Here is a 16,886-nt window from a genome sequence, read left to right on the forward strand (position 1 = left end):
TCATTTTTATGTTCAGGAGCAGAGGGTTCCTAACGTTAATAAAGCATCACATGAAATTACATCACCGGCTCAAATGCAACAATCAGTTAAACATCGCCAGAAAAAAAAATGTTTTGAGGCTGTTTCACATTTGAAGTCCCTGTTCATTATTTCCTGCAGATAGTATGTTGATTGAAACGTGATGGGTATATCAAGATTCTGAAGGAAAGGGTTGTGATGCAACTTCAAAAGAAATTCCCACAAGACAACGGTGTGTTCTAACAAGATTTATCGCCATGTCATACTGCCAGAAAAATGGAAAAATCTTTCGAAGAATGAAACATTAAAGTACTTCCATGGCCAGGCAACTACCAAACTTAAACCAAATTGAAAATATTTGGGCAAATAGTCAAAAAACCTACTCTCAAAAATAAATTTTACCATAATAGTTGACTTTATTAAAGCAATAATATCGGTATGGTTTTATGATGAAGAAATAAAAAAAAAATTCTTTGTACCCTTGTTGAGTCTTTACCAAATCGGTACGTGAGGTGATTATGATTAAGAATAAAGGCGGACATATAAATTACTAGATATTCACAAATTGTACAGGTTTGATTTTTTTTTCTAAATAAAGTTACTTTTTATTAAATTACATCTGTCTTCGAATTAATTTGCACGCTACTTTATATGTATTGTTTATGATTTCAGTTTTATTATTCATAAATATAAGTTTTTATTTATAGCTATTAAAATTTTCGTATTTTTTAAGCTTATTAAAAACTAAAAATAATTACGTTGAAAGTACGATGGTTATCTTTATTAAAAATATTTAAAAAAATAATTATACATAATTATAATGTAATTTTATTAATAACGTAGTAATTATGGTATTTTTTTTTTATTTTAATTTTAAAATCTATAATCTGTTTCCGTAGTTTATCATTTTTATGATTTTTTTCAGCAATTCATTCATTATCGACACGTCAGACAATTGCAATTATTAAAAAGGACAGAGGTAATTAAATAAAATCGATTAATTCTTTGTGTGTTTTTAATTTTATCTTTTTTTTTTAAAAAAAGAAGTCAGATAATAATACAGATATCGTCGTTATTTTTAATTTTCTGTTTAAATTTTTTGTATGAAATTTATGTTTAATAATAAAATATTGCTAATATTAACCTGCCGGGTTAGTCTAGTGATTAAACTCGTCATCGCAAGATCAACTTATTTTCGAGTTCTAAGGTTAGAGTCCTTGTAAAAGCAATTGCTTATGTATGGATTTGAATGCTAGATTGTGGATAGCGGTGTTCTTTGGTGGTTGGGTTTCAATCAACCACACGTTTCATACTTTGTACTACGTCAGGCTAGGCAAGCCGATAGCGGTAAATCCATTTGCCTATACACACACCCAGACCCGGCAGTAGCAGGAAAACTAGTTAGAGAAAACAACAATAAAAAATAGTAAAAACATTAATGAAGTAAATATATTATTAAAAATTCTCCGCGACAAAAATACATTTTAAAAATTATTTTTAATATTGAGATATGGTAGATTTAAACAGAAATATATAGGCAGCTATAAAGATCAAAGATATTCCCGTGTACATCCAGGATCTAAAACATTTGGAGTTTATAAATTCATTCTACTTAAAATCCACTTGATTACGCGTTCAAATTTTGATTTCAGTTGTATTTATTTACTAAGGAACTCTTGTATGCATTTATTTATTTAATTATTTTTTTGTATATTTTATGTTATTTTATATCTGAAGTATAACAATTAAAAATGATGGGATAATAATAAATATCGAATTCAAAAGAAATATTAGATAAGAACCCTCATTAAAAAATATAACTACCATGAAAATTATGAAATAAAAAAGTGTTAGTTCATTGTAATTATTATTTTACTACAATTTTTTTTTATATATTTTTATTTATAGTCGCATTAACAATTAAAGTCATTAGCGACTTAGTGTAATGTGTATTACCGGTAAATGTGTAGACTTGAACAAACTCAGACCGATCATTCCTGAGGCGTGTGATTAATTGAAACCCAACTACAATTTTTATTTGATTAAAATAAATTATTTTATCCTACGGATGATCTTATACTCGTAATTTAAATTATTATTTTTTTTTTTAAAGAAAACTAATATAATGGTACGTAAGAAATTGAGAATGACTGCTAAATAATTCTATTAATTCACATAGTATCTAAAGAAGCTTAAAATAGAGCCAAGCAAATTTAGACGCAGTTAAAGTTTATTTTTATAACATTCGTCTTTAAAATAATGTATAGTCATCGATTTAAAAATTGTATCAGTTTTTAAAACAGTTCTTCATAAATATCAAAATTTCGACTTGTAATATTTTGTGAAAAATTTTGTCAGTTTAAGAAAAAACGGAGATTTACAGTTTTTTATTTTTAATTTACGGTAGATTATTATGTGATTCCGCAGTAAAATTCTTTTTCATATTACTTCAGCATAAACGAAATATTACGTAAAATTTATCATTGATTTTTTGATATTTTTATTAATATTATTTATTCTTTAGTATTGTTTTGTTTCATCTGTTTCGATATTCAGTTTTTTCAGGGGAAATTTTAAGAGAAGTGATTGAAAATTTTACATAAATATGGTTTAAATGTAACACGTAGATTTAAAAAAATTAAACTTTTTTTGTATCAAAAATTAAGGAAACAATATTACAGCATTCCAAAGAATTTTAGCTCACGTTCGGTAGCAATCTCATTACTTATTTCCGAGGATTCCTTCTTTTTACTTTCTTGAACGAAGTAAAGGAAATATTGTAATCGTAAAAATTTCGGTTTTCAGATTTCAACGGAAATATCCATTTTGACCATCACTGAATCCATTTTGATTAGTTTCGGCGTGACGTCTGTACGTACATATATACATAACTCAAAAACGATTAGCCGTAGAATGTTGAAATTTTTTATTTAGGACTGTTGTAATATCTAGTTGTCTACCTCACCTTTAGATTGCAATCGACTGGGCCAAAAATGTGTATAGTCATACCTCTAAATAAAGCGGGGTTTCAATTTAGGTACATTTGAATTTTGGAGTTTTTTCTTAATTGCAGTAGTAAGCCCTCGTTGAGAGCTTTTCAACGATATATCATAACTGGTACTTATTTTCATTGGTTCCAGAGTTATAGCCAAATAAAATTTTAATTAATGAAATATTTGGTTCTTACAAGGGGAAGACACATCGGTTCGAGTCCGACTTCATATATATATATAAATTTTTGTTAACTTTTTCTTTTTTAATTTAAATATATTGATTTATTAATAATTATTAACCTCTGATTGTAAAAAAAGTCTTTAACAATAAATAATAATTCAATAATAACAATACAAAAAAAAAAAATGAAAAAAAATCAGAAGTTGTTAGTGAAATAAAATTTTATCTACTTTTCATTTTAATTCAAAACTTTTTACAATCAGAGGTTAATAATTATTAATAAATCAATGTATTTAAATTTAACAAAAGTAAAAAAATAATATACGAACATGAAGTCGGATTCGAACCGATGGGTGCATGGTTACGATCCGACACGTTCTCGCTTACACCACATATCGACTTGAGGGACGTGAAACAAAATTAATATATATACTAATATAAAATGCTAAGGAGATTTTAAGGGCCATTTTTCTTGTGTATTATTGAATATTGCGTGTTACTATTTTGTGATGAAGACACGTAAACAGCAGTGTACTATTCACATGCAATATGGTTCAAATCTGTGTCCTGAAGCCCGTGCCTTCCCTTTGTTAACTACAGTAAGATCTACCGTAATATTATACTTCACTTTCAAATGAAATAAGTTTAAATGAAGTGCAGCAAGAAGTGTCTGTACGGAAATTAATAGGCGTACAAGGAAGTCATGTAGTGTCCGCATCAGGTTTTTTTATAGCGGTGAAAGTTTTTATCTTATTTAATTCTTTTAAAGGTATCATGAATTGTTTACGGTATGAACAAATGGAATGAAAACTAAAAAAAATGTGATATAAACCTTGTTGAAAAAACATTAAATTGTAAAATGAAAAAGATGATTTTAAATTTCTTAATTTTGAATTCAGTGTCAAGTTAAGGTTTATTAAACTATATTTTTATTTTATTTTCAAAAGGTATATTGTTGCTAATTTTAAAAAACTAGAAATTCAATGAATTATTAAAAAAAAAATGTTTACTTATACCTTTTTTAAGTCAGGTTTTTTTACAAATTTAATTTTAACAGATGAAAGTTGTGTTTTATTTACGAGTATTTATTAATTATAATATGTTCAGTATGAAATCAATTAACTACTTGTATTTTTAGTGATTGTGTAACAAATTTTTTGGTTTTTTTTCTGTTATACATTTAAATAAATACAAAAAATTAAAATATTTTACTAAAAACTTGTTTTTGTCTGAAGTAAAATTAATTTTTTTAAAATTCTGGTTGTAATTTATGTTCAAATATATTATCAATAAATTTAAATATAGTAACCGGTTTTTTATTTCATTAATAATTATGTTAATTTACATCAATTATATTTGTATGATTTTTTTTTAATTTATGCTGTTTTTTTTTAAATTTATCTATCTTAACGTAATTGGTATTTTCCTTTAATTTATTTTTTATTACTTTGTAAGCAAAAAGACACACCTTTATATATAGATTCAGGTGTATGATTTGTTTTTCTAAATTACATTTATATAAATATTTTAATTAAATTTATCTTTTAAATTTGTATTACATAAACTGTATTAATTTATCTGTCTTGTTCAGCTCATTCTTTATTAATTATTCTGAGTAGTTAGTTAATAAAGATGAATGATTATAATAATATTTTAGCATTTTATAAAATAACTTTTCGTTCATGTAATTTGTATGATAAGCTATTTCTTTTATATATATATATGAGATTTTTAATTTGAGTAGTTACACGTGCTTGATTTTGTACATTCTATAAAATCTGAAACAAAAATTAATTTTTTTTTAAAAGTAATATTCTATCATAATTTATTATAAATAAATGTATATAATAATAGGAATATAAAAATAAAACCAAAAAATGGCTATTCCAAAAGAAGAATCAATCAAAAGAATCCAAAAGTTGAAATAATTAGGTGAAATAATTACCTGAATGTATTGTTTTTTTTTTAAAAAAAAAGGTAATCCTTATCAAAAAAAAAAAAAAAACGCGAAATTAAGACTTTAAAATACCGTAATTTTACTGGAAGTGTTGTGTACTGTGGAAGGCCTACAAAATGTCTCAAGAAAACAGTCTAGTAAGAGTTGAAAAAGAATTTAAAAAATCTCGACGGCCTGAAACTCAAAGATAATATTTATAAAGTAAAATAAGCGAAAGAAATTTACGAAATGTTTTTTAAAAAATAGACTTTACATTAGGAAAAAGAAAATTCAAATTTTATAATCACTTTTATAGAATGGATGAAACTAGATTAACAAAACAAATATTTAACTTTTTCGAAATGAGAAAACCAAAATAAGCTGGTTCAAAGAAATTCAAAAAGATCTAAAATTATTAAATATTTCCAAAGAAATAATTTTCAACAGACTATCTTTCAGAAAATAAGTGGATGAATCTAAATTTCAGAGAAATAGAAAAGGAAACACCGTGGATGGACTGAAGAAAGAGAAAAGCTAAAGGAAAGAATAAAAGAAGTTTGGAAAAGGAAAAAATCATGACTATGCATGTGTGATCCTTAGGAGGCCACATCGCAAAAAAAAATTATATATATTTATTTATATTATAAATTTTTACCAAAAAAGAATTCCCTTTTTTACAAGGTAATTATAGTTAAATATTCCCTTCTTTCTGTACATAAACGTATAGGCTTAATTACAAAACCATCCTTTGTTTAATTTTAAAATTATTATTATTACATTTTTAAAAACATTCTAATAAATCTGCCAATTTTAAGTATTCACGTTGACTAACGAATTATGAGATAAATGGTTCAAATCATAATGATTGTTTTGTATACAGTTAGTATTATATGGTTTTTACATTTATTTATTGTAGTAATTAGCTAATAGATTGTTTTATTAGAAGAAAAGGCTTACATTTTTCTTAGAAATTTCATTATAAATAAAACTTCTTGTGTTTAATTATACCGTATCTTACATTTAATTTGTTTTTTTTTTAAGATAAATAAATAATTTATTTTTTCTCTTTTGATTCTCGGACGATAATAACCATCTTTTGGGTAATTACCTTTTCAAAAAAAAAAAAAAAAATTAAGCAAAAAACAAAATGATATTTTGTAGAAGAGTTTTTATATATAATTTAATTTAATTTTACCTAAAATGCTCTGAGAACTTAATTTTTATTTCGTATCAGATTGTGTTATTTTTTCATGTTAGCTAAACTTTTCTTTTCGTATAGAATGACAAAGTATCATTTATGGGTAGTTTTGTAAACTATGCGATAACGGAAAGTATTCGTGTATATTTTATCACATGGCGCTACTCATATTTTATTTCCTATTCGATTTTTATCCACGTAATTTTCTTTTCATTTCATTTTTTGTTGTTTTTTTACTTCCTTGTACGAGTAAAGGAAGTACTGTAATCGTAAAAATTTCGGTTTTCAGATTTCAACGGAAATATCCATTTTGACCATCACTGAATCCATTTTGATTAGTTTCGGCGTGACGTCTGTACGTACATATATATATACATAACTCAAAAACGATTAGGCGTTGAATGTTGAAATTTTTTATTTAGGACTGTTGTAATATCTAGTTGTCTACCTCACCTTTAGATTGCAATCGACTGGGCCAAAAATGTGTATACAGTCAGACCTCTAAATAAAGCGAGGTTTCAATTTAGGTACATTTGAAATTTGGAGTTTTTTTCTTAATTGCAGTAGTAAGCCCTCGTTGAGAGCTTTTCAACGATATATCATAACTGGTACTTATTTTCATTGGTTCCAGAGTTATAGCCAAATAAAATTTTAATTAATGAAATATTTGGTTCTTACAAGGGGAAGACACATCGGTTCGAGTCCGACTTCATATATATATGAAGTCGAAGTATATATATGAAGACTTCATATATATATAAATTTTTGTTAACTTTTTCTTTTTTAATTTAAATATATTGATTTATTAATAATTATTAACCTCTGATTGTAAAAAAAGTCTTTAACAATAAATAATTCAATAATAACAATACAAAAAAAAATGGAAAAAAATCAGAAGTTGTTAGTGAAATAAAATCTTATCTACTTTTCATTTTAATTCAAAACGTTTTACAATCAGAGGTTAATAATTATTAATAAATCAATGTATTTAAATTAAAAAAATAATATACGAACATTAAGTCGGATTCGAACCGATGGGTGCACGGTTACGATCCGACACGTTCTCGCTTACACCACATATCGACTTGAGGGACGTGAAACAAAATTAATATATATATACTAATATAAAATGCTAAGGAGATTTTAAGGGCCATTTTTCTTCTGTATTATTGAATATTGCGTGTTAGTATTTTGTGATGAAGACACGTAAACAGCAGTGTACTATTCACACGCAATATGGTTCAAATCGGTGTCTTGAAACCCCCGTGCCTTCTCCTTGTTAGCTGTGAACATTAAAACTTGGGGAAATGAAGCCCATAAAAACGTGATTGCAAATGTAGCTTCAAAAGATATTTATATTTATGAAGGAATGAAAAGTGACTACATGAATAAAAGAAAGACTTTAAGGGAATTCAAGATATTTGTGATTCAGGGCTATTGAATAAAAATCATTTCTTATTTACAAAAAGTATTGTCAACAATAACAATGATTCAGTGTCTTTAAAACCTATATCCATATATACTGATGGTGGAACAAAAATTGCTCATTATTCTGCAATTTTACCTGAAAGTTTGAATGTAATTTGTTTGAAACCAAAGTATAGACGAAATGTGAGACCTACTGGAAATTCAAACTGTAGTAACAAGGGTTATAAATTCACATTAAATATAAAAACAAAAAATCCTGTAACACCATACTCATTTTAAACCCAGTAAAAATATGTTAAAAATGTAAACTAAAAATTTAGTAACCTTTCCAGTTTTGTTTTTATTTTCATTGAGTGTAATGAAAAAAAAAAATATATATATAATGATGAAATATGATATGCGTGAATAGGTAACACTTACTTGGTTCTTCGTCTCTCCTCTAGGCACATATTCAATTATACCTTGAGTATAATTGAATATTGCGTGTTAGTATTTTGTGATGAAGACAGATAAACAGTGTACTATTCACACACGCAATATGGTTCAAATCGGTGTCCCGAAGCCCTTGCCTTCCCCTTGTTAGCTGTGAACATTAAAACTTCGGGAAATGAAGCACAAAAAAAACTTCGTGAAACAAAATCGCTAAAAATTTGTAGCGCTTAATTTTTTTATTTATTTATGCATTTGTTTCAATCTACTTGATAATAAATATCGTTATAAAATCTAGTAACCTTTTGTTTTGTTTTTTTTTCATTTTGTTGATGGTTACATGATAATAATTTAAAAAACATAGTATAGTAGATAGATATAAGGCTTAAATTTATTTAAAGAGTAATAAAGGGACTTTTACTCCATCCTAATATTTCGCGTAATATTGTTGAATTAATAATTGTTTAAATATTTGATGTTAACAAAAACTAATATTTTAGTAATTGTGTAACTGTCCACTTCATTAAAGAATTGGAGGATCGTATCTCACTTTAGATGAAATAAGTTTAAATGAAGTGCAGCAAAAAATATTTATATGTAATTTAATAGGCGTACAAGGAAGTTGTGTGGTGTCCACATCAAATTTTTTAACAAGAAAAAATCAATTTGTTTTTTAATTATTTCATCACTGTTCCTGATTTCTAGTCTGCGTACATTCATTTATAACGATACACACACACATTAGCATTCCCTGTCAAGGCTTCGCCCGCGCTATATGCGCATAGAACTTCAAAAACTGGAAATAGTTTTTTTTCAGTAATTATGTGTGGGCTGTTGCTTTCAGAATTATCGCTAATTACAACTTTCCGGATAAAATAACATTAATTTGGATGAATAACAAATTTTTCAGTTGTTAAATATGTATATAACTATATCATTCACTTTAGTTTTATTATTAAACTAATTTTAGTTTATCAAAATAATAATAAAAACTGATCATTTATAGACATTGACATTAAATTTAGTAAATCACATAATAGCTGTTTGAAGAAGTCGACGTTGACATAGAAAATGTCTTTCAGTTTATTAAAAGAAGTTCTTGGTTATGTATTTATACTTTTTTTTATTTATGGATTATATAGTAGTGAGATTGTTGAGGTTTGAACTATGATAGACATTGAAAGGGTAATTAGAAAGCTTCAGTTAAAATTTCTTAATGATTGGTTCAGCAGTTTCTGTGGTTATCGAGAACAAACGAAAAAGAGTCTCTTTAAACAGTAGTTAGATATCAGTAGTAAATATTTTATTATTCTTACAATGTTTTCATTTTTAATTATAACATTTTTTATAATTAAATCACGAAGAAACCTTGAAGTTATACTCAACCTTACTTTTTTTACCCCAAAATATCGAAAATTAACATCAAGTTTTTAATGAACCAAAATTATTTATATTCAGATAATTGTTATTAATGAATTATTAAATATTTCGTAATTTTTTATTTTTTTTTCATTCTTGGAAATTACTTAAACCAAATTACAATTACCTATGATTGAGAAGTGAATTTTTGTAGCGTTTGAAAATCCGAAGACTGACCGGGGAGCCTGTGTGTGTGTGTGTGTATATATATATATATATATATATTTCGTACTTCTTTTTTTGATAAAAAAAATAAGTTATTGAAGAATAAAAAATAAAAATATCAAATTGAAAAAAAATCGAAATTATTCTCTATCGGTTTAAAACGATTAAATTTTTATCTTTATCTCGCAAGACCAGTAATCATGGGTTTTGAAAATCGTCGTATCTAAGTATCTCCGATCTCTATGGTAAAGTGGTAGCGTCTTAGCCTTTCATCCAGAGGTCCTGGGTTTGAATTCCGGTCAGACATGGCATTTTTCAAACGCTTCACATTTCCATTCATATAGGGCAAAATGACCAAAGCAGGTCGATGCCCGTCATCTCAAAAAATCAAAAATCGTATAGAATATAATATTACGTGTTAAAACTCAATAAATTCTGTTCATATTCAAAATTCTTTCTGGCTGGATTTTTTTAATTGTTTATTTTTGGATAAAAGAAGAAATGGACATTTTTCGGTTATTCTACCCAGAATTACATATATAATTAATTATAATCATTATGTTATAATTTTAAGATTTAAAACACTTTCCATAGATTATATTTGTATGATTTCCCAAATTCATTCCTGATAATGCGTTTGGATTTTTTTGTTAATTTTTAATATCGTTCATTTCTATTTTTTTTACGTGCATTTCTCAAGGGTGTAATATCCATGAATAAATAATACTATTTGGGAAATGTTTTCTTTATGTTAAAAAATAAAAAATAAAAATAAAGTTACGACTTAATATTGCATCTTTATGGTTGTATATTATTATTCAATTAAGATTTTATCATCTAAATTAATTATCGTTCGTAAAATTTATCTTCCGTTTCGTGCTCGATTGTATTTATATAAGTTAATGTTTGTGTTAATTTAAAGGAGTGTTTCTAACAGGTGAATAAAGAGTTTTAATATTTAGTTGTTTTATTGGCTACAAAATCGTTATGACAAAGCGTTGTTGTCGGTAGTGGTTGGTTTTTTAGAACGACATCGGAAGGATTTAAAAACGGTCGGTAATAAAAGCTTTAGTAGAAGGTCAAACGGTTGGTTACTGCTCGTTGAAAAGTGAGATAGAAAAAAGTGCGACAGAGAAAATTGAAGTATCTTGAGAGACACTACCGAGTGAAATTAGTGGATGGTAGGTGACGGTGATACTACGAGTAAAAGAGGGGTTTTCAAGAGTAAATGAAAACGTAATGGCAGATGTATGCAGTTTATGTAACTTCTCGCTATCCTTTTCCTTCTTTTAAACATGTAATTACTATACCCGAGCGGTGGTACGATTTCAAATTCTTATCGCAAGCGCGCACGTAATAACCTTACCAACAATTTCCTTAGGGGCGGGTGAAGTTGGTTAAAAGGGTGGTTTCGTTTTGTAGACCGGGAGATACGAGGGTGTTTTACGGTGAGAAAGAATGAGAGAGAGAGTTGTTGCTTACTGCCGTAAAGTTTTATACCACCATTAAGGGCGCTAGTGTCGCCGGAAGGGGTATATCTTTAAAGAGTCGTAAAACACCCGCCACTTCGCAATAACCATCCGTTTTCCCCACTCAATATTCCAGCCCTTTACTTACTACATATATAAATATATATTCTTTTACATTGCATATATTGTCTACTTTTATGTATCCCACAATCTATCCAAATATCTTATCTTTTATTTATATATTGCATTTATTTTTTATTTTTTGAAAAAAGCTTTCATTATTGTATATTTACGGTACTTTTTAGTTTAACTTTTTTAGAATTATCACAATATTTTTATTTTTATTTATAATCACAGATAAGTTAACATTTAACTTCTTCATTTTGTTTCTTATAAAAAAAAAATCTGATAGTGTAGTTATAAGGTAATTAATATTTTGTAAAACATGTATATTGTTATTTTATTATATTATTTTTTTACCGACTTTTCGAAGAAGAGTTCGGTCCATGATGGGAGTTTGGGTGAAAGTGGATTTTCTTTATGTTTTGAGGTATGAAGAATACGAAAATATCATTTACTTTGATTGCTTTTATATATATACAATATATATATATAATACCTATGTATACAAATTTGTGTTCGAAAATCTCCAAAACTACTTGATCAATTTCATTGAAATTTAAATATGCTGTAGAAGTTGTACTTGTGAAAATTTGATGAAGATTGGTTGAATCGTTCTTGAGTTACGCTTAGTTTAAGGTCGAAAAACTTTGAACGGAACGTGTTAAAATGTGGTTGGTTATGATGCTGCTAGTTGGAACTTTTACGGTTCTTTATTTACAGTATTGTTAGCATTATTAAACCAAATTAAAAAAAAAAATGTATATATATTAAAATATTAAAACCAAATTAAATTAACGAAAAGTCTGTCTTCTTGCTCAGAACTGCGCAAGAGTTTTTTAAGTTCAAATCAACGGATTTTAATAGGCTACAGACTGTATTGTTTATTTAATAATGATTTTATTCTGAATTATCTATATTTTTTTTTCTTATCAGTCATTTGACTAGATTTTTTTTTGATAAGTTTGAAACTTTCTATTTCGCTTCATAATAGTAGTAAAAATCGAGGATAGTTTTATTTTATTCTCCACTCATTTTTTTGTTGACCTATTCGATTTTATTTCGTTGTTGAAAGTTTTCTTAAGAACCGAAGTAAATTAAAAAGTAAATTATTTTTTCCTTAAATCGATTTTGTACAAGTTTAAAATGAAAAAAAGTCCTTAATTTCAAGACTATTCCAGTTACCTTATCTCTCTAAATATATCTGCCCTGAGACAGGAGGTCCTTTGCGCCATGACTGTCACCATTCTCCTATATTCTTATCTAAATTTTTGAGTTGCTGATATCGCTCTTTTCCTTTTTAGATCATATATATACTCGTATTCTCTTTAATATATATATATATTTTTTTTACATTTTTCTACTGATCTTTATTGCTCCGTTAAAGCCACTACTGGCTAGGAACGGAGGGGGTGGTGTAGCGACCGGACACGCTACGAGGCGGGATCTTTTCCCCTCGGGGGGGAATCGAGATGATCTTTATTGCATTATTTTAATCAACTCTTTTTCTCACATGATATGTCCCAGTCAGATTTCCTACTCTGAACTATATAACTAGAGATTTGCTGGTTTTTTAAATTTATTTTTAAAAATATTCATTCTGTTTGAAAAAGTTATATAATAAAACATATCTGAAATAGTTGATGACCAGAAAAACGTTGGTAAAAATCGATTAAATTAGGCGAGAACATTGTAAAAAAAATTTAGTTATTAGTGTTTTAATAGAACATTTCTTTGTGCATATGAGTTAGATAAAAATGTTACATTTCATTTTTATTGTTTAATATTATTATTGTTATTATTTTTTTTAATGAGTGTAATAAAATAAAATTGAAGAGTTTATGAGAATAATGATTTCGTAATAAACTCCTTGCTTTTTTTAACCTATTGATAGAGTGATTAAGTTATTTAGCTTCATAGAGTTATGATGCAATTCGGCATCATCGCAGAATTGCCTATGATATTCAGCAATAAAATATCATATTATGGCTATTACAACCACATGATAGAACAGTAACATGAAATGAAGTAATAAATGTTTAATATGAAAACTTTAATATATTTATTATGGTTATATTAAGGGAACTTTTATTTTATTATTTTTACGTTATTCTTGCATTCTTCAATTTAACCTACACTTAAACCCACCGGGTTGGTCTAGTGAACTCGTCATCGCAAATCAGTTGATTTTGAAGTCGAGAGTTCTAATGTTCAAATCCTAGTAAAGGCAGTTACTTTTATACGGATTTAAATACTAGGTCGTGGATACCGCGGTTCTTTGGTGGCTGGGTTTCAATTAAGCATACATCTCAGGAATGGTCGACCTGAGACTGTACAAGACTACACGTCATTTACATTCATGCATATCATCCTCATTCATCCACTGAAGTAATACCTTACGGTGGTTCTGGAGGCTAAACAGTAAAAGAGAGTGTAACCTACTCTTTGGTGATTCCGTACATCATTCATTCATTCATTCATAATATCATATTTTACTTCTTTGCATTTGCACTCTTTGTAACACTGCACTTTTCAGTGTACGTGTTTTTGATAATTTAATGCACAATTATTCCTGGTAATGCCTGTTTAGACTGCTATTGTCTCTCCATGGTTTTCTTTACGTTTCAGCTTATTTTATAAACATTTAAAAGGGAAAATCTTTTGTTTATTTTGTGGCATAGACGCTAGGAAGTAGGAAATCTGTTTTTAAACTCAGGTACGACTAAATATAATAAAATATAAAACTATTCATATCAGCCAAACGAGGAAAATGATTAATTAAAAATCGAATAGTTAAAACTCCGAACAATATATTACTATTCTTTTCTCTCAAAATCAAAATCAAAATATAAATATATAATTAATAAATTTAAAATTTCCGTTACCATTTAAAAGTAAGATTCCATCAGTGTACTTTAAATCAAAATCTACAAAAATGTTAGGGGAAGGAGAGAAAGTTGTAAAGTAAAGGATGTATAGTCAAAAAAGCTGGCAATGTATTGCATGATATTTTCGATTACACCGGTCAAATCATACAATACCTTGCAGAATCTTTTTTTTTATTTTAGGTCCAGGAATCTATAATTTAAAAAAAAATAGTTGACGTTTCTTGATAGCTCTATATATGAAGTATAAACTTTTGACAAATATTTAAACAGAAGGGAGATAGAACAAAAAAAATATATATTTCGATGTTAAAAGGTGGGGGTTGATTTATGACAATTTTTTTGGTTTATTTATTCATCATTGTATGACAAAAATTTGTTTTAATAAAGTTTTTTCTAAACTTTCTCTGAAGAAAAACAAAATCGGTTTTTTCGCGATATCATCTCACTCCCTTAACGAATTTTGAAAAAATAATATGATCAAATCCCCATATATAGAGACATTTGAAACAAATTTGAATAAAATCGGTTCGGTCAATCCTAAGATATAAGATCAAAAGCAGTGCCATACACATGCGTACATACATACGTTTTTTCGTCTAGGTGAACTAGTAGATAAAACGTAAAGATTTGCAAAAAACCGATACCCCATTTTGGAAACGATCTCCGTACTTTCCTCTTTAATAAAGCTATTCTAGCTATATTCGCTGGTAAAGTAATTCGGGACGATTTATTATCATCATTGAAGAATCGCAAAACAAGACCCAGATTTTTTATAGTGACTGCTCAGGCATTGGGTACTCGTCCCTCGTAAAATTCCTTGGTGTTCCTGTAGGAATATCGTCATCATCATCAAATTTGTCTCGGTGTAAGGATTAATTATATGAGATTACCTTACGTAATAAAAAATTACAATTTCTAATAATTATTATTTTATAAATAATTTAATTAAAATATTATTTTGTGTATATTGGATAATAATATTATAGAAAAATACCTTATGAAAGTAATTTTTTTTTGTAGATATAACCGTTTTTTTTTTTTATATAACAAAAGCAAGTTATATTTACTTGTTGTTGCAACATTTTAATAGATGTTTAGTTACACTAAGTAATTAATTATACATTATAGATTGTGTTTACGTGTAGGCATAACACACCACTGTGAAAAACCAGACACAGAAGTTAAGAATTTTTATAAAAAAAAAAAAATCTTGCGCAGTTTTGCACAAGAAGACCGACTTTTCGGTTTTTTATTTTGTATAATTTTTTTGCGCAAGAAATATACAAACATAAATTAAATGAGAAAAGAGTTATATATTTTTTTATCTAATATTAAAATATATTTTTTGTTTATAAGAAAATTAAATTATTTTAACCGTAATTTTATGAAATAATAACAAGTACACCCTACTCACAAGCATAAAGTTTAAACTCGCTTACCACTGTGACTCATTCCACAAGCGCGTATGAAAAATACACTAATACAGTCAACATAACCTCAAGTTGAGGTTATGTTGTTTATTGTCGATCTTAAATTGAGCGTAACTGAAGATCGTCTCAATAAATCTTCATCAAAGTTTCACATTCAGAACTTCAGATACGCTAATATAGCATGTTTAGATTTCATTCAAATTGGTATAGTAGTTTTAGAGATTTTCGAGTCACAAAATTTTCTGATTTTTTTGAACAGTTGAGCTTAACTTAAAAACGACTGAACCAATATCTTCATCAAATTCGCACATGCACAACTTCAGATACACTATTACTGCCTATCTAAATTTTAATGAAATTGAAGTAGTAGTTATGGAAATATTGGAGCAACAAAATTTTGTACATGAATGTTATTTAGAGATATTTTAGTCACATAATTTTATACACGAATGATATTTTCATAATCCTCATACCTCAAAATGTAAAGAATATTCAATTTCACCTCCCAATCCCATCGTGCGAGTAATACTATACCAAAAAAGACAGTAAAAAGATCCAGTATTATTTAGTTTAACATAATATAAAAGAACCGGAATAAATTTAAATATATATATATATATTAATCATAATTAGAATAAATTTTATAAAGTTTTACACATTAAACAGAGATAGAAGTTTTGACATTCATATGTCCAGATGATTTTAAAATACATTGAACACTTTCAAGACGTTTCGTAACTTCGTTGCCTGATCGAAACAGGTTATCCTATATGCACAATATTATTTTATATTAAAGACAGCGGTTTTGAGTTCTTTCAATGGTGATAATAAATCGTCCATTTTTGACTACACATCCTGTACTTTTTTCTTATTAAAGAAAATAAATATGACATTTATTTGGTAACGGTTTATAAAAATCATTTAATGATTATTACAAGTGAGATAAGAATCTTTTTTAGTAAATAATCTATTCTACTTAATTTGATATTTCCTGGCTATCTTTGAAATTACCTTTTTGGTTTTTATTAGCAAGAATTTATTGAATGACATTAAATTTGTACAACTAAAATTCTCTCCACTAATATTTTGGTAATTATAATTTTTTTCATTGTAAATTGATCCAGGGTTAGCTGTATTCTAATCTAAACGGTTAAATAATATAATAGATTTAATAAAATAATTTCAGTTGTTCTATTATGAAAATAAAATTTG

General features: G+C 27.1%; 1 protein-coding gene across 1 annotated transcript in view; it reads left to right on the plus strand.

Annotated features, from left to right (window-relative positions):
* LOC142323883 (uncharacterized) overlaps positions 1 to 16,886 on the plus strand; it is a 620,757-nt gene that overhangs the window by 527,102 nt on the left and 76,769 nt on the right. The window contains exon 7 of the mRNA XM_075364195.1: positions 944 to 997. Within this exon, the coding sequence (XP_075220310.1) occupies positions 944 to 997 (54 nt within the window). The remainder of the gene's footprint in view (positions 1 to 943; positions 998 to 16,886) is intronic.

This window comes from Lycorma delicatula, chromosome 4 (genome assembly GCF_047948215.1).
Source record: "Lycorma delicatula isolate Av1 chromosome 4, ASM4794821v1, whole genome shotgun sequence".
In the NCBI taxonomy this organism is placed as follows: domain Eukaryota; kingdom Metazoa; phylum Arthropoda; class Insecta; order Hemiptera; family Fulgoridae; genus Lycorma; species Lycorma delicatula.